The 26,902-nt window shown below is 41.6% G+C and overlaps 1 protein-coding gene and 2 long non-coding RNA genes across 8 annotated transcripts in view; 2 read left to right on the top strand and 1 right to left on the bottom strand.

The window, feature by feature from the left end:
* DNAJC6 (DnaJ heat shock protein family (Hsp40) member C6) overlaps nt 1–17,296 on the bottom strand; it is a 48,538-nt gene extending 31,242 nt beyond the window's left edge. For 2 of the 6 annotated variants that reach the window (XM_083447995.1, XM_083447998.1), the window contains exon 1: nt 5,764–6,295. In XM_083447995.1, the coding sequence (XP_083304121.1) occupies nt 5,764–6,001 (238 nt within the window). In that variant the 5' untranslated portion in view covers nt 6,002–6,295. Of the gene's footprint in view, nt 1–5,763; nt 6,300–17,027 lie in introns of those variants that run through there. The other 4 variants (XM_083447999.1, XM_083448000.1, XM_083447996.1 and 1 more) reach the window with 4 other exon arrangements.
* LOC310680980 overlaps nt 1–26,902 on the top strand; it is a 128,701-nt gene that overhangs the window by 33,082 nt on the left and 68,717 nt on the right. The window lies entirely within an intron of this gene.
* Nucleotides 21,722–26,898, top strand: LOC310680985. Its single transcript, XR_014513042.1, has 2 exons — nt 21,722–25,665; nt 26,004–26,898. It is a non-coding gene; the product is annotated as an uncharacterized lncRNA (long non-coding RNA).

Here is a 26,902-nt window from a genome sequence, read left to right as displayed (position 1 = left end):
TTTCATTATCCTAGTGCATTCAGTTTGATTACTTTGATTAGTTTGAAAGTATACTAGCTATGCAGTATGCATACAGTAAATTTGAAGCGGACATAATTGTAGTATGTTGGTCTTTTTTGATGTTCAGAAGTCCCTTAATACCCACTGATCATGAGGTATTGAACAAGCAGTTGAAGGATCTGGTAGATGCTCACAGAACTGGTTTCCAGTAGTTCTTTGCATTCTGGGCTGAGTTCCCATCTTGCCTTTCTGCTAAAAGCAAGGAAGGGAGATGGAAAGACACAAGATACCTGGAGGGAACAAAGCTCTTCATGGAGGGAAAGGAATCTGCAGCAGGCTAAGTCAGAGGCACTTTGGTTGAGACAATGGAAGCTACATAGAGGAAGTGGGTTTGGAAATTTCTAGCCGCAGTTGGGTTAATCTATGTCCTGCTAGGCCTGCATATGCATCACATGCAGCAGTTATAGTATTTTGTATGCACATAGAAATGTAGCCATGATGTATTAGAAGTGATATTAATGCCCTTACCAGACTGTATAGGGGGAAATGTAACATAGTTTGGAGTTGTTCAGGACCTTATATGTTAGTAGTAGAACCTTAAAACTGGTTCAGTGATTAAAGGCAGCCAGCACATATCTTTTAGCACTAGTGTGATGTGTGCTTGATGAGAGGCATCACTCACCACTGGGGTTGTGGCATTCTGCACCAGCTGCAGTCTCCAGACCAGCCATGAGGGAAGGCACACATAGTGGCAAAATTATCCCTGTTCAGGAAAGGATATAGTTGACGTACCAGCCAAAGCTGGTGATAAGCACTCTTCCCCATTGAGGTCACCTGAGTTTCTATGGACAAAGATGACCCCAAGAGCATTCCTAAGCTTCATACCTGTTCCTTCAGAGTGAGTGTGACCCCCATCTAGAACAGGTAACCCCCTCTCCCGATTCTTAGACCTGTTGCTTAGTATTGCACACTTTTAAAACTAAATAAATGCCAAACAGTTGCAGTTTCATACACTGCATAGCATGGCAGGTTTGCCTCTCAATGGCAATGTTTTCTAGTAATATGCTACCCATGATTAAAACTGCAATATTACACCTACTTCCCTGGGAGAAAGTCTCACTGAATTCTATGGAACTTGCTTCCAAACCAAAGTATATGGGATGGCACTGTTAGAATCTGAACTGACAGCATCATTGTCCTCACAAGGCTTTTTAGCTTGGTAGAGAGGCAAAAAGAGGAGGCATATAGTGATGTATAGAATTATGTCTGTAGAGAAAGTGGACAGAGAATTTTTTTTGTTCTCTGAATAATACAAAATGTGGTGATGGCCTCCAACCTAGATTAAACAATTTCACAAAGGATAAAGCCTACTAGCCATGATGGCCGCATACCACTGATGACTATTTTATCTACTACTGTATTTTAATTTTCTCAGTTGTTTATTGCTATTCAAGCCTTGAATTTTAATGTAGTTTATTGATCTCTTGTAAGCCATTTAAGGAAAATAAACACTCTAAACAGTGTACTAGGAATCTATCCAATAATTTTAAAAGAACCAAAATGACTACCTCCAAGATCAGAGGCAATGTGCTTCTGAAATCCTGTTGCTGAAGAACAGCATCGGGAGTTGGTATTACCCCAGTGTGTGGATACTACTTTGTGGCATTTATCAAGCGCCAACACACTTGATTCCTATATTCTTCGGAAGCTTAGAGCTTATAGATCTGCAGAAATACGATTCCACCACGTCAATACAGACACATACATGCAATACTCAAAAACATTATACCTTACAGATACGTTTACCCATGGGCAGAGCACAGAAGAATAGTGAACTAGGGTGGAGGAAGAAAGAGTGTGTCACTTCCTTAATGCAGGGAACACCAATTAATTTGTGGTGTCCTGATTGTGGCCTCAGAACTCAAAAGCATTAGATTTCAAAGCTGCAGATTCAGTATTTGAAAACTTTGCCCCCTGTGGCTTTCCTCTTTACCGTTTACTTAATTTCAGTGCAAATGCTCTTAATGAAAAATTAAGCCAACTTTTGCACTCGTTTCTGTCAAGTTTTCTAGGACTGTATTATTATCAGCATTATTACATTTATTACCTGCCTTCACCAGCAAGCCCCAGGGCAGGTTACAATAATTTAAAATTCTCTATTATTTTTTAAAAATAAATTAAATAATCTTTAATTAATTTATAAAATACAAATACTGGACTACACAGAACAACAAAGTAAGGGTAAGTTACACCTCCTCCTCTAATCTTAAATGAGTCGATACAATAGTGTTGAATATATCTGTTTTGCAGATCTGGATATTTGGTAATAAAACCTGTTAAAACAAATTATAGTCACAGGAATAGGATGCCTTCTGGAAACACACTTCTCAGTTGTCAAAGGCCAGAGTAAAGATGTATGTCTCCAGCATTCACTGAAAACTTTATAGCAGACGTCCTCAAACTTGGCACTCCAGATGTTTTTTGGCCTACAACTCTCATGATCCCTAGCTAGCAGGACCCAGTGGTCAGGGATGATGGAAATTGTAGTCTCAAAACTAGTCATGTAGGGTTTTCAACACTAATGTGAGCATCTTGAACTAGGCCCAGAAACAAAATGGCAACTACTGTAGCTGTTTTAAAATAGGGATTATACAAGAGTTCTAAAGAAAACCCTAGCCAGTAATCTGGTCCCTGCATTTTGAACCAGCTGAAGTTTCTGAGTTGACTTCAAGGGCAGACCAACATAGAGAGCACTGCAATAATCCAATCTGGAAGTTACCAGATCAAGGTGAAACCCACAATGTGTAGCTGACAAACCAGCTGGAGCTGGAAACAGACACTCCTGGCCACAGAGGCTACCTGGGCCTCAGGTGACTTCACTGGGTTGAGGAGTACCCCCAAGCGACAAGCCTGATCCTTCCAGGGGACTGCAACCCTGTACAGAACCTCTTCAACTCAAGACTTGGAACACATAACACCTTTGTCCTTTCAGGCTTCAGTTTCCAATTGTTGGCCCACATCATTGCGTTCATACTTCAGCCACCTCTCTTGATTCAGATGGAACAGAGAGATAGAAGTGCTACTCACATATTGGTAACACTTAACTCCAAAACTGCTGGTGACAGTTCCCAGGGGCTTCATATAGGTGTTAAATAGCATGGGGGACAAGTTGGAATCCTATAGAACACCACAGGGAACTCGAATGATGTCAGTGGCCTTCCATAAATGCTTTCTAGAAATGACCCTGGAGGTAGGAGTGGTACCACTGAAATACAGTGCCCTCAAACACCACCTTATTGAGCTCCTCCAGAAGGATGCCATGGTCTATGGTATCAAAAGCTTCTAAAAAGAATAAACAGGATTGCACTTCCCTCCATCTCTCTTCTAACAAATGTATCAACCACTGTGATCAAGACAGTTTAGGGCCATGAATGGGCCCGAGGCTAGACTGAAATGGATACAGACATTCATTTTCCTCCAAGCATGTCTGAAGCTCAATTGCAACGATCCTCTCAAGCACCTTCTCCAAAAAGAGGATATTTGCCACTGAATTCCAGGTCTAGGGAGGTTCTCTTAAAGAGTGGACACACCACCGCCTACTTCAAAACAAATGGTTCCTCACCCATTCCAATGAAGCACCAATCACTTCCTGGACCCTATTAATCTCCTATGGTTATCTTTAAGAAGCCAAGATGGGCAAGAGGGTTGAACTGTACCTAGAAAAGTCCAGCACAATTTATGAGTTTGCACAAACCTCATTTCTCCTTCTATTCCAAGAGAAACCAAAGTTTTACCCCTTACATCCTTCTCTGATCAGTAACAGTTAGGAAAAAAGACTCCTTACCTCTACAAGACCAAGACAAAGTTTTCTTAGATCAAAGTTATTCCATTGTGGGTGCACACTAACACTAAACACACCTGTTTGTTTAAAACGAACTGATGCATGTAAACTGGGATTTGGCCTTCTGCTAATTACCAAGTGGAGGTAACGCATTGTGTGTGACTATACTAGTCTTGCCCAGCCTGGTGTCCTCCAAGTACTTTATGTCACAACTCCCATCAGGCCTAGCCAGCACAGGCTACAATTTAACATCTGTTCAGCCCATTGGGGGAAGAGGAGTAATCATGGCAGATGCCTTAGTTCTTCTTCTACAATTTTGAAACCTACATGGAGTCTATTTTTTAAAATAAACCATTAGTTCAGTAGTATTGTATTATAAACTGGACTCCCAAATTCAGGACATATGGTTCATCATGTGTATTACTCTTCTATCATGTAAAGCATCTGGAATTCTACCCCCAACCCTGAGACAGTGAATAAACCAGTTCTCAAGTCCAATCCTCTTTATATCAACCAAGTTAATCACACCACATAAATTCAAGGATGGGGACTAAGTTCTTGTAGACTATCATATTCTCACGCTAACAGTTGTGCTTTGGGATTCCACTTCACTGGATATGAGAATATATTTTTAAACGGACTGGCAGCACATCACTTTGTGGAAACTGCTTATACATCAAGATGATGTTCTCTGGAGGAAAAATGAAGCTAGCATCAGAAATGAAACAGAGATATGGAGAAAATTGTCAGCAAACACAGCTGGTATCAATAGTATTGAAATACCCTTTTTTTAAAAAAAAAAAAAGGGGGGGGGAAGGAAGGAAGGAACACACCCATCCACACATTTCAGTACATAGCTGATAATCCATCAATAACTACTCTCAGCAATCCAGGCCAATCTGAACCAGGACCCCTGAAGTGCATAGCTTCTCATTACCAATCCTGTGAGCCATCTGGCTATACAATTGGAAGATTTAGCAATGGGTGGGGGTAGTTTCCCAACTCATGCAGCATGCCAGTCTAATTCCACTGGTCATGAAGGAAACGTTCCAGCAAAATTACATTCAAGCTTTCCTTCCCTTTGCTATTGTGAGGAGGCACAACTTTATTTACCTGCCAATAAAGCAGTGTTTCCTAATTTATTCTTGTGTTGTTCCCTATCAATAGATCTAGAGACAATACTAGCATGCTTGTTAGCGTTTACAGATAACAAAAGAACTCTTTCGGCCAAGCCACTCAGGATAGCTGTTTGCAGAAATAAATGAGCCATTGTTTAGTAGCCTTTATTTCCAATACAACATCAACATTTATTCCACATCTGATATTCAGTTGTATTTTACCCCCATTAAACAATGACCCAAAGCACTTTTTCCACTGTTGTAATGTGGTCCTTTAAAACTGCTCTTAAGCATGTTCACCATAAGATAAACTGGACATGGACCTAATACTTTCTGAAAAATACATTTTCCTTCTTCCAATGATCACCCTGAGTTTACTATGATTTCTTCACTTATGTTAATAAGGCACACCACCAGCCAATGAAACCTAAGCCATCTTCACTCCATCACTCTCCTGCCCACTTAGCACACATCCTGAGAACAATACACTGACCTCAGCAGTTCCTTTGCATCTCTCCTCACTCCTTTCCCCATCAATTAACAGAAGAGAGTGACAGCTGGGATACGTTTCCTCATTAGCTGGTCTTCAAAGCTCTTTAAAATTGCAACACCGGGCCCTCTTAGGTTTCCTTGCCTCAGAAACCGGAGGATGGCCTGGACCCCGGCCAGCCTTGCCATCCTCCCAGCACCAGAGCACGCCTGGGCCTCTCAGATCTTGCTGGGAAGCAAGGTGGGGCTGTAACCAGAGCCTCCCATCACCCACAGCCTCCTTCCCCTCCCCGGCCAAGAAGTTAAAGCCGCTACCTGAGCTGTCCATGGTGCTGCAGTCGAGCGGCTGGTGCTGCTGTCGCGCTGGGCTCCGGGCTGCTGCTGCTGCCGCCACCACCGCGGGGATCACCCCTTGTTTGCTGATGCTGCCGACGCCTCCGCCGCCGCCGGTTCGCTCCCGGCTGCCGCAGAAGTCACCGTTGCTGTCCACGAGCTGCAAAGATTCATAGCCATCATTGTTGGTCTTTTTCCGGTAGCTCCCGAGGAGGCTCATGGGCTAGTCAGGCACAGAGGGTCTCCACTGGCATAAAGGAGGAAGCGGCAGGAGGAGGAGGAGGAAGAAAGGGAATCACAAGTGCATAACCTTCCCCGAGAGGCGGAGGCAGCCACACGCCCAGAAAGGGGGCTGCAGCCCCAGCAGGGCCTTCCTGGCGAGCGAGCTGATGGGTGTATGCGCGCGCGGTGGCAGCCTACCCGCCTCCCTCCCGCCGTCCCCGCCTCTCTGCCTGGAAGCGATTGGAGCAGCCTGGGCAAGGCACGCCTCGCCTTCCACGGACGAGAGCCGGGGCCTGGCCATTAGGGAGCACATCGCTTTCCAGAGATGTGGTGCCCGGAAGCAATCCGGGAGGCGCCTTAGCCGTGCCTCCGTTGCCATTGGGCTTCTCCTCTCCGCGCACAGAGCATCGCCAGCCATGCAACTGTCAATCTCGATGGTCATGCAGGACAGCAGGAGCAGCCCTACTGAATCCCGACGGTGAAAGCTGCAGAGCTCCGCGTTCCACAACCCAGGAGTGTTCCTCGGTTTTAAGTCAGCCGGCTGAATTCCACAAAAGTGGAAGTTTTCCCAGCTCCCTCCCACGCCCTGTGTGTGATGCATCCTCCACTCTTGACTCCAGCACTTTCTCACGTCCCAGTTCTCCCAGATTTTTTATTTATTTATTTATTTTGCCACCTCTTTCCCTTATTTTAGGAAGGGGAGAGAGAGAGAGAGAGAGAGAGAGAGAGAGACTACAACCAAAGGGAGGGGAAGGGAAGCCTAGAGCTACCCTGAGTTTGTAATCAGGATAACTGGAATGTTAAAAGAAAAGTGAAGTAGATGGGGATCTGTCCAACAATAGCATCGAGGTACATGTGGGTGTAAAAGCGCTTGGTGCTATGTTAGTTAAAAAGTAAGTCTTACTGAGTTAAACAGGGTTTTTAGGCTGCACAGATTTGCAGCCTAAAAGGTGGCAATAGGTGGCCCATCTGCAGAAAGAGAAAAGCAAAAACAGCCATATCACTGGAAGGAAGTGGCCCTAACTTGCTGAAATAAGTTGAGTTCCTTTTCATGTCCTAATGTGGTCCATTAAGAAACCTTTTCTGAAAGGAAAAGATAGTGCTGTAGAAACAGGCTCTGTCTGTTAAACCTGCCACCTATGGCTTGAGCCATTTTTTCTATAGCCTTACTACAGCTCTGTTTGCAAAGGCTGCAGTCCTAACCATACCTCTAGGGTGCTTCATTTTCCAAGACTGTCAAGGCCTTATTATTCAGTTTGGGAGTAACACAGAACTACAAATGACATCAACTCAATTTAAGCAGCTATAGAGCTCAATGCAGTTGACTTACAGCTGCTAACCTCTGTGACTTTTGCAAAAACTATTGGTGGGATGAATATATGTATATAAATCTAATAAAAATATTTTTAAAATATGGACTTCTCTATCATCACGTTGCAGACTGGGAAACTGGAAGGTCTTACTTGCTAGATAGGTAGGAGTAGATTCAGGCGAAATGTTGAGATGGTAACTGATACAACAAAGTCACTATGGGGTGAAATGTTTTGAGAGTGGTGGTTAGAGGGTGTACACCATTCCCTATAACATTAACAAAAGCTGGGTCAACATGGAGGCAGGTTAATGATGAGCAGCCAGCAGAACTGTGACACACAAAAACATCAAAGAGCAACTGGTCACCATGCCCAAAGTCACTAGGTTTAGGATGACCTTAATGATTCATCTGTTATTATAGCAAATCAAAAGAAGAGCAATTATTTGAAGAAAAGAAAGAGCTGTTGGACTCCAAATTGCCTGGGAGCTGTACCCTGTCATTGAGAAGCTTTTACTCTTCCTTTGACCCACAAAAATCCCAGAGCCTGAGGCTGACCATAATTATTCCATGATGTGAGAAAGCAACACATATCTTTTTTCAGCCAACATAAAAAAACAATCATAGGCAATATATATTTTATGAAATAGAGTGTCAGAAGTTCTCATGCTTATATTGTCCTAGCTTCATTAACCCAGATAGAGGTTAGGTTCACCTCTCATTGGGTACGGTGATGCAGAAGGACTATAGAACAAGAGTAGAGTGGCAGTGAAATTGAGTGATTTCAGTGCAAATTCATTAGAATCCCAATTAATCCTTTCTGGGCTCCTGAACAAATCCTGTCAGCCAGGCTATAGCACACAAGTACAATGAAGATGATTAGCTTATTAGAATGGATTAACATTTACAGATTGATCGTATCATACAAAAAGATGCTCCTCCGTTGCTCCTCCGCATAAATTTGTTTATAAAATTGTGTTTCTAAACGCTATATAAGTTGCTGAACCAGTATAATATTCATACATATTGTTAGAATAGTCAATAGCAAACACAAAAAAAGGTTTTGAAATGGACAATATTCTTACCAATATCTACACATTTCGGAGATCTATACAGTGGTCTGTGAACATGGAAAAAGCTTTCTGCTATGTCCCAGCTTCAAATGCACATTGTTTAGCACAAGATTCTGCTGCATTTTCATCTATGTGCAAAATGCTAAGTGTTTGCAAGAGAATGCAACTAAGAACTACTGAGATAATTTGGATAAATGTAATGCTTTCTTTTATGCCTGCAGCTCACTGAAGTGCATCAAGATGTGTATTCATTACTAGTGCTTATATTCATTACTAGGACTTCCACTCAGTGATTGCATTTAGACTTCTATAAATTAAATCTGTGTATATTGTTATGCTCTATCTGCTTGTCTGAGCTGTGACAAGCTCCAGAGGTTTGTGTTTTCCTTTCAAATGAAGGATTACTGGAGGTTTCTTGGATTTTGTAATATTTGCATTTATTTACAAATACACAGGTTGAACATAGGTGAACTTAAAATACTTCAACTGACAGCCAAAGTCCACTGCTGCCACATTGGATCTACAGAAAGAGGTAGCTGGCACCCACAAAATACTGTTATGTAAAATGAAATTTGTTTGTTGCCTAGATTAGGAGTGGACAACTGGATCTGGCTGGTGAGCTAGAACCTTCCGACCCTTGTGTAACCTGTAGTTCCTGTAGTTACCCTTGACCTATCTGTCAATCACCTGGCATTATTATGATGTCAGGTAACAAGTTTAAAGGGGCTGGCTCTGTACACCAATCAGCTGATTAGTGTGCAGAGCCATCCCTTCTGAAGTCCACTTATAAGTGCTTTGTATTGAAACCACCCCATCCCAATGGGTAACTTCTTAATGCATACCTTCTGAAACATACAGCTGATGGAAGTTCCAAGCCACCTCCTTTTGCTGTCCAGCAAACTATTTATTCAGTCCCTCAAAAATGTCAAGACTTTCTTTACAAACTCTTCCTCTAACATTACTGGCATCCTGTCTAGTTTTGCTTGCCTTGTGTTTTTCTTCATTGACTCACCAAATAAAGCAGCCTTTCCCTTTTTATTGATTATTCTCCCAAGGCTTTCATTTCAGCAGTAGTTATCAAGCAATTTCAGTCTGTATGTCATTCTCTTGTTCTTTTCCTCATCCAAGAGAATGAATGTGATTTCATAAAGAATGTATGAAGTGGGAGGGCAGGTGGAAAGAGGGTGGGAGGCAATCAATGAATTCTTCCACAATTATTCAATGGAACAATGTCTGTTTCACTGTAGAATTGTCAAGGTGTTTGAGAAGATTGTGCAAGTGGCATACCTTTCATAGAAATGAATGAAAGGCATTAAACTTTCCAAGAGCAGTTGCCGCAAAGTGTTGCTTTACAGAGGGTTTCCAGTGCCCAAATCTTTTTAAGCAACTTCTAAAGTGAGTCAGGGTCAATATGGCTGCTTACCCCTATGCACTGTGGCTTTTGACAAGAAGAAATAGATATGAAAAGACAGCACCAACATAGTTTAAAAAGATGGGTGGGGACATTAACAAAGCCAAACATTTCCCCCACTCCGTCAGTAGGCAAACCACCCTTTTTAGAACATTTTGAAGACCTGGATGTGAAGAAGCAGCTCCTAGACTATCCACTTGCTGATGAGGAGTACAACCAGTAATCAGCCAGGATGGGCTACAGGTGGATAAGGCTGGTGCTGACAATACAGGCTGCAAGCCTCCAGACATCTACTATATAAGCCTCAAGAGGGAGTCAGAAGGAAGAGTGAAAGCTTCTAAATGGCTTGTTTAGTGAGCAGTCATGCCTATATGTTTTCGAAGAAGCTACATGACATTGCAAGCACTTGGCTGTTATTTTGTGCTTTCCACTGCATTTCCCCTCTCACTTTTCCATACCCACCAACATTTCTCCGATAAAAAATAGGGACATCCTATTTGATAATAATAGTAATAATAATAATATTTATACCCTGCCCAACTGACTGGGTTGCCCCAGCTACTCTGGGCAGCTTCCAACCTATAAAAAAAGCATAACAAAAAACATTAAATGTTTTTTTTACAAACCTCTATACAGGGCTGCCTTCAGATGTATTCTAAAGCTTGTATTGTTACTTATCTCCTTGGCTCGGGGGTCACATAGTGGCCAAAAGAAACACAATATGAAGATTGAAGCAGTACAGTGATCAAAGGAAGGGAGCAAAGCTTTTAGGGGGGAAATGGGGTCCCAGTGCTTCAGCCATTTTTTCCACTCTCCACCCTCCCAAGCCCCAGCACTTACTTTCTCCAGCTAACACAAAAAAAAAATGGGGAGGGGGGCATTCCCTGACCATACATGAGAGATGTGTGTTTTAACGAGCTATCCAAATGCCCATTGGACAAATAACTTTTAATTAGGACTGAGAGAGCTTGAGATCATTTTCACTAGCAGGTCGCTCTTTCTCTTCTTAGATCTTTCTAGTATTGCAGAATAGAGTCAGCTTATCTGCAATCAATGGCTAATGCACTAGGGTGGGGTGGGGATCCTGGCACTGAGGCACACAGAGTATACGAGAGACCCTAAAGGGGGGAAGGGGAAGGGGAGACAGAGAGAGGGACCCCCTCAATGAGCCTTTCCCGCCTGCTCATGGGCAGCTTACTGGGCACCGACATGCCACAGCTCGGACAGGTCTAGATAGCAGCCTTGGATCCACCGATGGATGATGAGTCCAGGCTAGCACCATAGAGAAAAGGTAAAGAGTGATCCTCGTGTGCACATTTCCTGGCTCTGCTGGCAGAGCAAGTCTTTGTACCGAGAACAGGCGTGTCCATAGAGATAGGAAAAAGTGAAGAGTGATACTCGCGCGCAGACTTCCTGGCTCTGTTGGCAAAAAAATAGCCGCCACAAGCTCTGGCAGGGAAAGAGGGACATTCACGGATCCAATTAGAATTCGGAAAATAGGGACACTTGGAGGATCTGATATATTCTGCCGTGAAGACAGATGAAAATAATTCATTCAGCAAACCTTATCTTCCTTCAGCACCTTTAACTCCCTTATCACTCCCTCCCTATACTACTTCTTCTCCTTCTCCTTCTCCTACTACTAATATATTTAAAGATTTTGTTGACAGTGATTGTCTTTATGTTTTTAGCAATGTGCTCCTAAAATTTTATGTAATTTTACCATCCTTTATTGTCTGCTTGCATTTCTTTTGCCAAATTTCTGTTCCTTTCTGTTCTCGCATGTTCAAAACTTCAATTTTTAGGAAACCTTATTGTCTCTAATAGCTTCCTCTACTCTGCTTGTATACTGGCATATTCTTGGCCTTGGTGATACCTTTTCTGATCTGCAGTATGCATGCCAGTTCTGATTTTGTGTTTTTAAACAACTCCCAAGCATTTCAGAGAGATTTGACCCCCTTGGCTTTTTACCAATCTCTTCATTTCAGGGTGGTTTCCACTTTTGAAATCAGATGTGACCATGTTGAGTTTTCTTAGCGATTTGCATGTATATTTAACACAATAGCTTTATGGCTACTGCTCTCAATTGGTTCGACAACACTTAGGTAAAGGTAAAGGGACCCCTGAACATTAGGTCCAGTTGTGACCGACTCTGGGGTTGCGGCGCTCATCTCGCTTTATTGCCCAAGGGAGCCGGCGTACAGCTTCCGGGTCATGTGGCCAGCATGACTAAGCCGCTTCTGGTGAACCAGAGCAGCACACAGAAACGCCGTTTACCTTCCCGCTGGAGCGGTACCTATTTATCTACTTGCACTGGCGTGCTTTCGAACTGCTAGGTGGGCAGGAGCAGGGACCGAACAACGGGAGCTCACCCTGTCACGGGGATTCAAACCGCCGACCTTCTGATTGGCAAGCCCTAGGCTCTGTGTTTTAACCCACAGCACCACCCGTGTCCCTACAACAACACTTCCATCTCATTACCAGCTTGCCTATTTTGGCTCAGTAAAGAAAGGAGTTCAGAACACTCCTTCCACAGCACCCTGCCTTTTACCACCCAAAATATTTATCTCTTAGCTGGATTCACTTTCAAACTGGAGCCTGGCTGATGAAAATGTGTTATTGGAGGAATGACTTGTTAGAAGTAAGCCTTGCAGTAGTGGTGCCAATGGGAGGGTGGGCAAGATTCCATAGTCCTGAAACATGCATTTTAGAATTGGGTGCACACAAATGATTGTGGTGGACCCACACTACCATTAGTTTGTCCTTATGAATAATATTTGAAATGATTATTAGTATTCTTTTTAGCATGGCCTACCATGTCCTAAGGTCTGTGCTTGGGTGGTGTGGGGTTCACTGCAGCTTGTGCTTCTCCCGCATTATTCAGATAATGTTGGGAAGATCTGGGCCACATGGTCAGAGCTCATAATAAAAACCAGTGTGGTATAGTGGTTGGAGTGCTAACCTAGAACCTTGGAGACTAGAGTTCAAATCCCCAATCAGCCATGAAGCTCACTGGGCGACCTTGGGCCAGTCACTCAGCTTAACCTACCTCATAGGGTTATTGTTTTGTTTTGTTTTGTTTTGTTTTTAAAGGGTCAAGCAGCAGGTGTTGAGGAAAGGTCTGTATCTGAGAGCATGGAGAACTGTTTCCAGTTAGGGTAAACAGATATTAGATTAGATTTGGGATGTCAGAGAATACCAGATTTTGCTGCGAAACCAGTCATCAGACCAGTGCAAACAGGCCACAGACCTGCAGTTTAGTTCTTTAGATCTGCGACTCTTTCTGAGGGTTGGTTCAGCCATTGTACTTAGGAGGTCAACTGAGGGCTTGCTCTCTTTTGATTGATTGATTGATTGATTGATTGATTGCTGTAACAGTGCAAAGCTGCTTGGAGCAGCTTTAAGCCATCGTGGCTTAAGTAAAAACACTTTTTTCTGCAGGAAGTGTGTAACTGTATGTACAAATGGGCAATGTATGTATGGAAAATGGCATATACATAGTACCGGTATGTTCCTTATGCCACTTGTGGGGCATAATAACTGAGTACGTGGTATCTTGTGCCATTCTGAAATAGCCATCAGTACATGGGATCAGTCATCTAGTTGTTCATAAAATGCTCTTTGTACATACCATTACATGGAAAGTGGCATGCAGTAACTTTCTGTACCATTTTTATAGTGTTTAAAGTACACGGTTGAGGTGCAATGGGATGAAATAAGTGTTGAATTAAGTGTTAAAATAAGAAAAAGACAACACAAAGGAGAGAGTAGGCCTTGGTTCACCTCATAAGTACTCTGCGTGTGTATGTGTTTTGTGAATGTTTTAAATACCTTTTAAAAGGATTTATCCAGAGTTAACCTTTAAAAATCCACACAAGGATAGGGTAGGACGTACTTTAAAATGTCCATGTGTAGTACTAGGATAAGTGTAACTGTCGCCGCATCTGCACTATACATTTAAAGGAGTGTCATACCACTTTAAGCAGTTGTGTCTTCCTCCAAAGGATCCTGGGAAGTCTAGTTAGCTAAGGACGCTGAGTGTTCTTAGGAGATCCTTATTCCCCTCAAAGATTGTTAAACCACTCTGGGAATTGTTGCTGTGTGAGGCAACTAGGAGCAATGACATAGCTGTCAACTTTTCCCTTTTCTTGCGAGGAATCCTATTCTGAATAAGGGAATTTCTCTTAAAAAAAGGGAAAAGTTGACAGCTATGAGCAATGATTTTAAAACTATAAAAAATCAAAATGATCTGTAGTAAAACACTCTGTAAAACACAATATAAAATAGCAGTCAACAATTAACAGAAGCTGCCCCATCAAAATACAAAATACTAAAGCTTTTTGTTGACAGTGACAGTTTCTATTATTTGGCTGCGCTAAAGAATTACAGAACTATGCTCAACTTGCAGAAAATGCAATGTAGCTTCAGGCACTGACAATGTAGTCCTATGCATGTTTACTCAGAAGTAAGTCCTGCTATGTTCAGTCAAGCTCAGAGTCCTGAGTAAGTATACTCTGCAGCCTGAGCTAGGATCTTCTGTGTAGCCAGTCCAATTACTGGTTAACAAAGCACATCATGCATCTTGCACTGTGTGACCAAAGTGCAGCAATAATAATTAAAAAGAGCACCAAGTCAGAGGTATCTTTAAAACAAGGGATGAGTTTACGTAATGCAGCCAGATGGCTTGAGAATGTGAGTCATAGAATCCAGGGAAAGTGCCCCTTTGACACTAACAAGCCAAATGAGTCATATTCTGAGATGGGGGAGAAACTTGATTCAGATCACATTTAAAGGCAAATCTAGTGAATTTGTGAAACAAAATAGCCAAAAAGTCACACTTCTCAGAGTTTTGCAATGTACTTCTTTGCCAAGTGATGTGTAAAAAAATATTTTTCCACATACTGAGGACAAGTGTGCATAAAATGCATATATTAGTAAAAAAAAAATGAACATTTTTTTTATTGGGGGAAATAGCTTTGCAACAATCTGTATTGGGCAAAATGGAAAACAGTACAAAGTGCATATTAGGGGGACTTAAAAAAAAAAACACTTGCAAACTATTGAGAACCAAAGTTTGGAAAACTGAAAGATATAAAAAATGACAAATTTGTCTATCCCTAGTCATGTACCAATGAGGAGACTGGCCCTAATCACTTTGATCTAGAGTCAGGAATGTTTTCTTTGTATCCCTAAATAATCTCTCAGGGCACATGTTTATACATTCAGCAGAATCAACTTGAAAAGATTTCCTGGGCTGTACAACAATAGGAGCGGGAGCACATTATATATTTCCCTTCATGTATTTCCCTTCATGTACAAAGCTAGCATGTAAGGGAGAATTAAGTCTCGAAACCTAGGAGCGTTCACCCTGGTACACCATTTTTCTGTACGTATGTGCTGGGCAGCTTTATTTCTTATTGGAGGGGCTTTTGAATGTGCAAGTCCTCTGGTAGTGTGAAGTAGTACAGTCCCAGAAAAGCTTTACTGTTTGATTCAGCTAAAGGTACCAACTATTCTTCACCTTTTAATTCAATATGCTAATGTAATATTATGCAATATGCAATTCTCGTACAAAGGTATTTACACCTTGAAAGTAGAAGGTGAAGAAGTGAATATATACTGCAGCTTCTATATAATTCAATTGATAAAATGGTTTAATGTGTGTACATATGACTGGCTTATGATTCATTCAAAATAGTCTCTACAGATCTCCTTCATATGATTACCTCTTCTGTAATATATAATATCCTAGTCTAAAGATTTTGTGCTGCATGGGAAAATCCATGATGTTGTTTTTAACATGCCTGACTCTGCAACAACTCTAACTCCACTCTGAATGGGAAACGGTGTATATAGACTTGAGGCCTAGGCTTTCTTTCCTACTCTGAGGATTAATCTGCAGCTGGGTAAAAGCCGTATGCAGAACAGATTAGGTCAGTCAGCAATTAAATGAGAGTGCTTATACTACCGTTGGCATGCAGTAAAAAAACCAAACACACACAACCATGAGCTTCAAGGGCAAAAAAACCACCGTGGTTTCTCCTTAAAGGTTAAAGAAATTCATAAATGCTGCACATATGAGCTTTGCGTTTCTTGGATCAGAAGGAAACAGATGCTGTCACAGCTGGCTAAATATAGTGCACCCCTGCATTGTCTTCAGGCTGCTATTGGTAGCATCTAAATTACATGAGCTGATAGAAAGAGGCTGTACCTCTCAGATGAAGCTGCGACTGAAATAAACAGCTCTTTCCCTCAAGGAGCATTGGAAGATGGAGGCCTCATCCCAAATTCGGCATCTGAATCTATACTGCTCACATTAGTTTTTGCTAAATTGAAAGGACATTTGTATATAAATCAGAAACATGATAGGAAAGGCCAAACACTTCAATGCAAAATTGTGGAATAAACCTACCTATAGCATCGAATAGTGGCAGTAATGTCACATCACTGTCTCAGCAACATTGTGACAAGCACACAGTTCAACCAATCTCCCTTCACTCCTTTGGGCAGCCTTAGTTTTGATAATTCAGATTTCAAAGCAGAAATAATGTGACATAAATGTCAGGTGATTTGTAATGTAGATTTAAAAGTATTTTCCCCTAAAGGAGAAAATTATGTTCAGTTTTGCAATATCACTCTGATACAATTATGAAGGTCAAGTATCCTCAAATACTCGATACTTTTCATACACACACTGAAAGGAAGTAGAGGTCTGTTTATTTACTGTAGACCACAAGCTTCCATAAATATTTTAATGGGGAGACATCCCATTTCTTTTTGCTATTATCAACATTATCAGATAACATAACATTAAACATTAGGACTGCAATCCTATATACAATGACCTGGGAATCAGTCCCATTGAGCTCAGTAAGGCTTGCTTCTGAGTAGACATGACTAGGGTTGCACTGTAAATATATACATTGGTATTTGAAGAAAGCCTTGGTAATACAGTCATACTGTAAGACATACTGCATTCACAGCTATGAACTAATGAATTTGGCATCCTAATTTGTGCTTCAAATAAGAAGGAGATTTCATACAAAGTCTATCCCTTAGCATATTATATAACTGCATTTATTTTTAAACATGGCTTGTTTGCATTCAAGATGCACGATGCAATTTTAAAATGGTTACTCAGCAGAATAGACTGTAAATAGTAGCACATAAATGACTCAAGCATCATATGTTTATAACACTGTACATGTTCCTAGTTATAGGTTTTCCTTACCTTTATTTTCAGATTCTTTCATCCTCCCTTCCCTCTCCTTGCTGCAGCTCAGCAGGAAAAAAACAACCCAGCTGATTTCTGAAACGCTGACTTTTGATTTGTCATTCACAGCCAGTCATAGGTCACGAAGGCTACGTTCCTCAGTCCGAGGCAGTGATGTGGTGATAATTTGTATGAAAACGGTGTATAATGCTGGGTTATAGTTCGGATTATACAAAATCAGAGGAAGGATGAGGATGCAAGAAGACATAGCATATTTTATAAAATCTGGCATGGAACAGAGGATCTGGAGTCAAAATGTTTTTCCTCATTTTATTTCTACAGGCAACGTTTGTTCATTTATTTATTTTTAAAAGATCCAGATCTTTCTGTTACTTTTTCCCCAACAAGAAACAGGATGAAGGAAAAACAGCTAAAAGGTGTTCTTTGTGAAGCTAATGTTCATAATTCACATGTTATGATAGATTCTAGCATGAAACTTAGAATCTGTGCGGTTTAGAAATCTGGATAGTTAATTCCCACATTTAGCTATTTTTGTCTTGAGAATTCATTCCAGAGTTTATCAGAATGCAGTTTCCTCCTTGTAATAAATACCCAAATTATATATCAAAAAAATGAAATAAACATATATAAAGTATACTGAGAAGAGAATAAATTATACTGACCTGTGTCATATAAATCTGTAAGTGGCTTTGATGTTTTATAGAATGTAAAGAATGAAATTGTTTATAAAATTCCATTCTTCCTGCTGTGGTGTAACCTTACTAAAGAAAAAACATGCCTGCCCCAACTGTTTATTTCCATGGAGCAATTTCTTCTGGACCTCTGTTTTAGAACCAGGTCCAGTTCAGCACTGGTTGGTCTGCAGCTATTAACAAAAATAATGGATGGACAGGCACCATTTTTCACTGTGAAAAAAGTGAGTTCACTCTGTTTTCTTCATTGCAGCTGCTTCTCTCTCATAGGGCAATCCTATATGTGTGTACTCAGAAATAAGTCCTAGTAGGTTACTCCCATTTAAGTGTATGTTTATAAATGCAGCCCTATTGTCTTATAAATTATTCTGGATTGGTGAAATTAACTGGACCAGATAAAATCATAGAATTGTATAGTTGGATGGGACCTCGAGGATCATCTAGTCCAACCCCCTGCAATGCAGGAATCTCAGCACTTGGTATCCCATCCAATTTGAAACCATGCTGGACCCTGCTTAGCTTTGCAAGTGTGCTTGCAATTTTATTGTTACACCAAGCTTCTGGTCTAGTCAATTTGTAGTTGAGGTTTAGCAACTTTTCCTTTTTTTAAAGGGCTTGCTATATCTTGTTTTACACTTATTCTTTCACATACAGTAGTCTTTTAAAACAGTCTCAAAGTTGTGCCAGATACAGAAATTAGGATTTAAGTGTTGTATATACCCAACCCATAAATCAAATATACTCAGACCTTCAGCTAGCTAGATGCTGGGGCAGAGTTGGAGGACTCTTAGTGAACAGTCCTAGAGAGGAATATTCAAAGCCTTGGAGCTTTCCTGCTGGGTGGGGAACTGCCTCTCAAATCTTGTTCTAAGTGCAATTGTCCCATTTAGACTTTTCTTTTTCTCCCTGCATTCTGCTCAAGTTCTCTGTGTTTGCTTCTCCTCTTGACCACCTAGTATTTTCAGGAATACATCACAAGCTGCCTGCCACAGCATGCATATTTTTGCAATATATAGCATGCTGTTACATGCCAGAGATACTATCGAATAGCTGCCAGTCATAGTCACACTAAAATGTAAACATGCCTATATATTTTAAGCTACATTTATATCCCACCTTTTTTATAAGGACCTCCAGGCAGCATGAGTTGTTGCTCTCAGGTGAGCGTTGTGGCTTTGTGGATTTGAATTCCAGTTTTTCCCCAGCCTTAGTCCAGTAACTATTACACCACAGTGGCTCTCACTAGCTTAGATCACATTAATGTGGACTAGTGTCAGTCTTTACCATTCAGTGATTTTAGTGCTACAAAAATCCAGACCTTGCTGCAAAACCATGCCAAATTGGGCACGATTCAACTAAGTTGTTGCATGCAATGGATTTTCAAAAAGAAACGGGATAATAAATGGCAACCCAACACAAAGGTTAAAATTGATTTGTTTTGAGCTGTTGAGTTTGCTTGTTTGTTTTGAGCTGTTTTGAGAGCCAGTGTGGTATAGTGGTTAAGAGCGGTGGACTCGTGATCTGGTGAACCGGGTTTGATTCCCCACTCCTCCACATGCAGCTGCTGGGTGACTTTAGGCTAGCACACTTCTCTGAAGTCTCTCAGCCCCACTCACCTCACAGTGTTTGTTGAGGGGGAGGAAGGGAAAAAGAAGTTGTTAGCCGCTTTGAGACTCCTTAGGGTAGTGATAAAGCAGGATATCAAATCCAAACTCTTCTTCTTCTCTTCTTCTGTGACAGGTTTACTTGCCCACATCAAAATCCTGCCCCTTTAATAATAATAATAAAAGACGAAAAGACTTGTATTAAAGGCACCTGCACCTGTAGAGATTGTACTACTCTTCTTTTCTTCCGGGGGGAAAGGCAAATATTCTGTTAGTCTGAGAAAAGTTTTTTAAAACCCACAAGGGAAATGTAGGATGACATGCAATAGATGATAGCATTGTGTGGATGCCCCATAAAAAGTGAATAAGTTAAGCATAACATTAAATATCCCATGCACTATATAATCATTAACATACATGATGTGTTTCAGAGCACAAGAGGACAGATCCCTCCCTGAGGAGCTTATACAGGAATAGTGTAAAAACATTGCATATTTTACACAGGTCTACACTCATTGATTTTGTAATGTATGACTAGTAACACAGATGTCATGTGTTGCTGTCCCAACCAAGCATACAAAGAACTGACTTCATGAATCACATGCTGCAATTTTTTTTGAAAGACAAAGACCAATGTGATATAATGTGATGTAGGCCTTGGCTCCCCCTGCTGAGCCATAAGAAAAAGAAAATGGGTTGTAAATTTTAAGACATAATTTATTCATGGTCATTAAATTAAATGAGTCTACTCAGAGTAGGAAAAATGTTGGATGCAATCCAATAGGTTTGTTCTTATGACAGGTGATCTACTGATAGATATTTTATGATGGATTGGCATGGATTTTTGTCATCTAATCATTTAGTGACAACACTAATTTGTCCTGGCTGACCTTCTTTCTGTTGACTACTTACCTTTCCATCTCAGTGTTCTTCACTTGTAAAATAAGAGTAATGGTTGGTTTCCTTTGACTAGGTCTTTTTGCAGCTCTTTTGGCCTGTTGTAGAGCTTTGTGTTAGCATCCCTGATCTGTATTAAAAACTCAGGGGAATATTTGTCCTTGAACTTGCAGCTTATCCCAGGGAATGAGTTATGGGATGCACAAGATTATTGACTTCACCCAAGCCCCAATTTTGCATACAACTCTGTATGCAGATTCTTCTCGCACTGCTTTGCACCTTACTTCAGTTGGTGAATGTGGGGTTATAGTAAAACACAGTCCATTCCAGAAAGTCTACCCCTATGCAAGGGGTGCTTGCTACTTAATTACCCTACAAGAAAACTGGATGGGATGATGCATATTGTGGTATTTGAGGCCCAGATTTTATTGATCTTTATCTCACTCATTTTCATCAAGGAGGCATAGATGTCCCTCTCATAATCTAACAAAGCAGTGAGAGTCTGGGTTAAGTCTATGTGCCTAACCTAGATCAACCCATGACTTGGAGAGGATTTGAGCTGAAGTCTCCTTAGTTAGTCTAACACTATCCCCTGCAGCATATTGGCTCTTGGCTCTGTAAGAGACATATATTGGGTTACTCTGAAGTCAGAGGTAATTTTAATAAAACGTGTTGGAGGCTACAGTAAATGCCTCTATGGATCTCATGCGAAAGGCAATGCATATAGGCTACAATATCAGAGCCTTTTGGACACAGAACAATATGATAGAAGGGTAGAAAGGCCATCTAGCATGCGAAGTTAGGGCCCTTTAATACACATTATGCTGTGGGGCCTCCTAAATAGAGCCTGATATTTGTGGAGGTGGGCTTGTCCAATAAGAGATTCAAATCAGTTTTAATTGCCAAGCCTGAGTTTGCTGGGGGTATGATTGAATCCCACCTGAAAATAGTGAGTCTAGAAGCAGCCCCAGTGTAACAGAGTTCTTCATTCTGAATGTCTAAGCCCACAAACAAAATCTGATTTATGTAATAGCTCTGCAGAAATGTCTTTCCTCTAATCTATCACTTAGAACAAATATAATCCTCTTGTTAAATGCGGGCTTCCAGCACTTTATTTTTATTCCAGTTTTCCTCATAGTTGCATCGATGACTGTAATGTATATTTAAACAGAGCACAAAAAAATTTCAGCTAGTTAAAGCTGTGCTGTTGGGCACATTATTTAGGACACAGGGCAGAATCCAACACTGCAAGAGTGCAACAGAATACTTTCCTCTCCTCTCAGCAAAGGGTCCCCCCTCAACCTCCTGGAGCAGATTTTCAGGGTATGTAGGAGCTACAGAAGAGAACAGATGAAGGTGAAGTTCTGTTGCAAGAGAAGTCAGTTCCACTTATACATGAACCAATTTGGATTCAACCAGCAATAAATAGTGGTCAAAGCTTAGCATTTTGCATAGGACTGGGAAGGAGGAGATTGGACATTAATTCATTCCAGAGGGAAGGGAGAGGATTGTCCAACTCAGATTTCTAGCAACAATTGCCACCTCCAATGGCTTATCGTGTAGGGCATGGAGAAGCAAGCAGGAAATGCAAGACCCAGCACTGGAACTGGGGTAATTGACCCCGCTCTACCTTAGTGATAGAGCCCATGATTTGCATGCAAATCAGTCCTGGCTTCAGGCCCTTGCATCTCCAGTGAGGATTGGAGAAAGCTTTTGACTGAAATGCTAAAGAGCTGGTGGTCAACATAGACCAGGGTGAACAAATGGCAGATTGGATCTACTGGTAGAACTGTGGGTGATTTGCAGTAGATAGCAAGAGGTCAACTCCCAACTGTTTAATAACAGCAAGAGCAAAACCATTCCACTGAAATAAGGCTGCCGAAATGAAGAAAGCTAACCAGAAGTGGTCTTGATATGAAAGCACTGAGAGCTCAGTTCAGTTCTGGGACTGAAAACAAAATTCTAAGCCCAGAATATGCTCAGGGGTGGCCTGCTGGTTAATTCTAATGGTGTGCTGTTTCCATGTGGCTCTGGGTTGGTTCATCTTCGAATTCTAGTCAAAAACAAAGAAGATCTCACAAGCTTGAAAATCACCTATTTGTGGTCAAAACTCTGTAAATTCACAGTCCGTCCCTGCCTCACTGCTTTCTCTCACTCACACACTCAAAGTGCAGATTACCTCATTAGCTCACATCTCTTAAGTAATTTATGGTGCTATACACCACATGGGGGGATATAAGCTACAGGGTTTTTTTTTAACATATGCATAGTCAATCAATTGCTTATGAAGATGCTAGACTTGCATACAATGAAGTCTCCTCCTGGGTGAAATGAGATGACGTCAACAATGAATAGCAAGCCTGGTGCTGCAAGCCCCCTCCTCTACCCTCTAGAGCAGTTGTAGGGAACCTTTGGCCCTCCAGTTGTTGTTGAACTACAACTCCAATCATCCCTGCCCATTGGCCATGCTTACTGGGGCTGCTTATCATGTGTGTGTGGAAATGGAACATCACATCACATTATGTTACTGCATACCACAGGAAAAACAGAAGTATGAACTCAACTCAGGATTGCTATTTTTGGCAGACGTCCTGTGTTCTTTGTTCTGCTTATTTCCTCCCTTGCAGCCCTATGCATGAAGGTAATAGTTTATTTTAACTTATCAAATACCACAAATTTAGAAAACTTGGATCTTCCCTTTCATAGTATAGAGAGGTGGAATCATCTTTATAATTTACAGAATTGGGTTTCACCAACAAATGTAGGTAATGGAATGAAACACATCTGAGAAGATGCAGAGTAAGTTCAAAATAACTTTATTTACAAATATCAAATGGTTATACAGCTGTAGGATTTTCTTGGGGGGGGGAGGGAGACTATCCAAAACAAAAACAAAAAACCCCACCTCCCTCAATTACAGTACATACAAAGACTGTTCCCTAGAACAACTAATTACAGAACTCCCTCCCAACATACTGTCATTAGTACAAAACAGAACCATAACTTTAGAAAATACATCAGATTCACAGTAAAGTGCCAACATCATGAGGTGAAAATTGTGGTGCATTACAGAAGACTGTGATTCTGAGGAAAAGCTAAAAACCAAAGCAATAGAGAACATAGTATCTGGGTAGCTTCTAAATGGAGCGCTTTTGAAAGTACTCAGAGCAGCAACAATAATGTATTTTGACCCTGGAATAATTTCTATAAATTCTATAAAATTCACCTAGCAATATATTTTAATAATTAGACCACTCTTGCTTTGAATATGAAATTAATGAATATGTAAAGTGAATCCATCACTTTGAACAAGTCAAATTTCTCAGAGCTGTTACATCCAAGTCAAAAGAGCACATCCAAGCTCCTTTATCTCCACACACTTGGCTCCCCCAGTTTCACATTTCCAGCTCTCCCCTGGCTTATTTACAAAGGACTCGAAAATAAACCTTACTTAAAATTAAAAAAGCACAAACTGAGCTCTGCCAAAGGGTTTTACAACCTTGAAATAAAAACACAGAATAACAGAAGTGGATGGATTCTTTGTTATCTTTCTGCAGTTCTTTCCCATCACTCTAAAGCCAAACAACATTTGTTAACATTAGTTACAGTCTGGAAGAAGCCCAAGTCTCATACTCAATATATTCTGCTCACATAGGCCAGTTGCTCTTAATGCATAGATATACAAGCAGGTAATAAAAGTTGGGGTGCTGAGCAAGTAACCTCAACCATATTGTATTAAAATCCAATGTTGCATGAGACAAAGACAGCAGAGTGCAAGATTCCTTGGCCAGTTTGGGGTTCCCTTCTTTCACTGCAGCCCCAAATGATAAGGCCCAGAATGTTTGGTCAGTCCCCACCCCCCTGCACAACTCTTTGGCGAGGACTTTTGTTGGGGCTACAGGGGAGAGCAGGTGAAAGAAGGGGATCCATTGTACAAACATGACTTCTGCTTCTGCAACCCTGGAGACAGCCCATGGTGAAGAAAAACATGATAAAATATAGAACTCAGTCAAGACATGAATCAAACCCTTATATGAGTCTTCTCCCACCTGCCACAGGCTGAACAAAGAAGCCCCCCTAGAAGGCAGCCAGACCTTCCTGCCCCCTTGAAACTAGAGTGCTTTGAGTTTCAGTGAATGAAGGTATCCCCCAATGTCCTCCCATGACTTAAGACACCTTCAGGAGATGGTTTACTAAAAGAAGCTTCTCCTTGGAAGCCAGGGAAGGATAGGGCACTTGGTGACCCATCTCCCCAGTTATTCTAGATATTGCTTTTTGTATAAAAATGAAGATCTAATAAAAAATACAAAAGTGCATTCTATCACTGGTGTCCAATTCTTTGTGTAAACATACATTTATCACACATTTAATTATGTGCACCACATGGAAAATCACTTATTTTTTTAAAAAAATTAACATTATGACAATTCATGGACATTTGAGCCTTCTCAATATAATTGATGGCCTCATGTACACCTGGCCCACTCAGACGTAGTCACAGTGAGAGATAAGGGATTTTTTGTTAAACTCTTTGGATTCTTTGTTATTAGCTTAAAATGTGCTCATCATTGTAGCCAATTACAAGGATACGTAAACCCTTCACCTTCTTTCTGGAAACTCCCTGCATTAGATGTTATAGAGTTGCAGTGCTGGGGTCCTCAGTACATAGAATCAAAAACTAGAGCTGGAAGGGACCCTGAGGATTGTCTAGTTCAACCCCCTGCAAGACAGGAATATGCCACTGTCCCTTATGGGGATCGAACTTGCACCCTTGGTGTTATCAGCACCACATGAGCAGTCTCAGGAGACAGGTGACCTTCAGAAGACCTTTAGTCTTTCTAAAGCACAAATATAGTAGTTGCTTCATCTACACTGAATGTCCAGATTGTCTTGATAAAAGTGCAAAAAAGAAAAAAGCAGCAATGCTAGAGTCTACTTCCTGGGATGCATCTTTGTATACGGAATGCTTTTTTGGGTACTGGCAGAGCCAGATGACAGCTTGCCATTCCCTGTCACTTTGCTCTACAACAGTGCAGCCTGAAAAGCTCAGGCGGCATTCAGATAGCATGCTCCTCCTTCTCAAAAGGAAATACTTATCATGGACAGAGCCTTGTCTGTTAGGATGTGGATGTTCAGGAAAAAGTGCTTATCCACACTTTACATCCAAGTGTAGAGAAGAGAACTGAGAACAACCAACATTTCCACTGCACCAGAGGGGGTTTTAGGGGAACGTAACTAGTTTGGTCACACTAGGCGCTGCAGCTATGAATTAGAGTGGAGCAAGAGAAGCAAGGGGTGCCAAATTTTTGTGTCACACAGAGTGCCACTGAAATTTGAGACCCCCAAGGTTCACCATGGTTAAGACATTGTGAAGTATTATACCTATGCCGCCAGGGCTTAGTGGGTTCAAACAGTTATGCAAACAGCTTTTGGGTAGAACCAGTGGCGTAGCGTGGGGGTGCAGGGGGGGCCGGCCGCACCGGGCGCAACATCTGGGGGGGGCGCTCGCACTCGCAGCTCTCTGCCCCTACCTGGCTCACTCACTCTCTCTCACTGCAGTGCTGGCTATGCGAATCCGATCCGAGCAGCTGGGTCACCGCCCACTGTGGAGGGGAGGGTGCCAGGCGTGCGGTGCGGTGCGGAGAGTGAGGGACTATCTGGGGGAGGGACAGTGCAGCGGGGGGGGGGGGGCGCAAATTACTTGCCTTGCCCCGGGTTAGGGGGTGCAAATTACTTGCCTTGCCCCGGGTGCTGACAACCCACGCTACGCCACTGGGTAGAACAAACTCTAATGTAGGTGTAAGATGGCATTAAGCTGTAGTCTTGCACTGCTGATGTTAAAATGTTATTTCATTTAGTTTGGCAGTTAATACAGTAGCCCATACTCAAATACTATAAAGTTTCTTGTATAATACGCTAGCCAGTGGGGAGCGGGGGAGCGTAAACGGCATAATTTTATCATCAAACTAGCATAGATCTCTTGGTGGTGGGTACTACAAAGCATAATTCAGAATAATTTCTCCCCTAAATACATTCCCCCCCACATTTTATATAAAATAAGGCAACTTGAGGACACTCATATCAAGTTATAGTTCCTGTCAAATATTACGCATCAAAAATACAGTATTTGCTTCCAGTTTAGGAAAGCTGCTATATGAACTCTGGATATAGGAAAAAAATACACAAAAATGGGTATACACACACATCTCTATACATTTAAGAATTATGGAAAACTCCCAGTTTTTTTGTTTCGTCCATTTAAAGAGAAACTAGTTTTTGATTCTGGGGTGGAGATGGGTAAGACCTGCAGGACTTCCCAGTCTGGTCCACTGGCCTCTCCTCAGCAGTGCCCCCCCCCCCCCACTCCTGAGCTATAATCTCTGACCAGCTGAACAAGCCATGGGGCAAGTGCAGGGGGGAAAGTTCAACCACAGCCAGTGCTGCTGACTGGAGATTAAGTTCAGGAGCAGGAAAGATGGAGCATGGTTGAGATCACTGCTGATCTGCCCATGAACGAACAGATCATATTTCTTTGCCATGTGATACAAAAGGAAGTCTGCTTTACTTCAATGCTGTGTAGCATGAAAACAATCTGTTCATGGAAAAGTATCACACTCTTTCTCCATGGACAGCAGCCTACATTTTTGTGCTCCTCACATTAATAGGAGACACACACCCA

Source organism: Podarcis tiliguerta (genome assembly GCF_965153285.1).
Source record: "Podarcis tiliguerta genome assembly, chromosome: 6".
Classification (NCBI taxonomy): Eukaryota; Metazoa; Chordata; class Lepidosauria; order Squamata; family Lacertidae; genus Podarcis; species Podarcis tiliguerta.
Note: the sequence above shows the minus strand (reverse complement) of the source record. Positions and strands in the feature narration are given on the sequence as shown.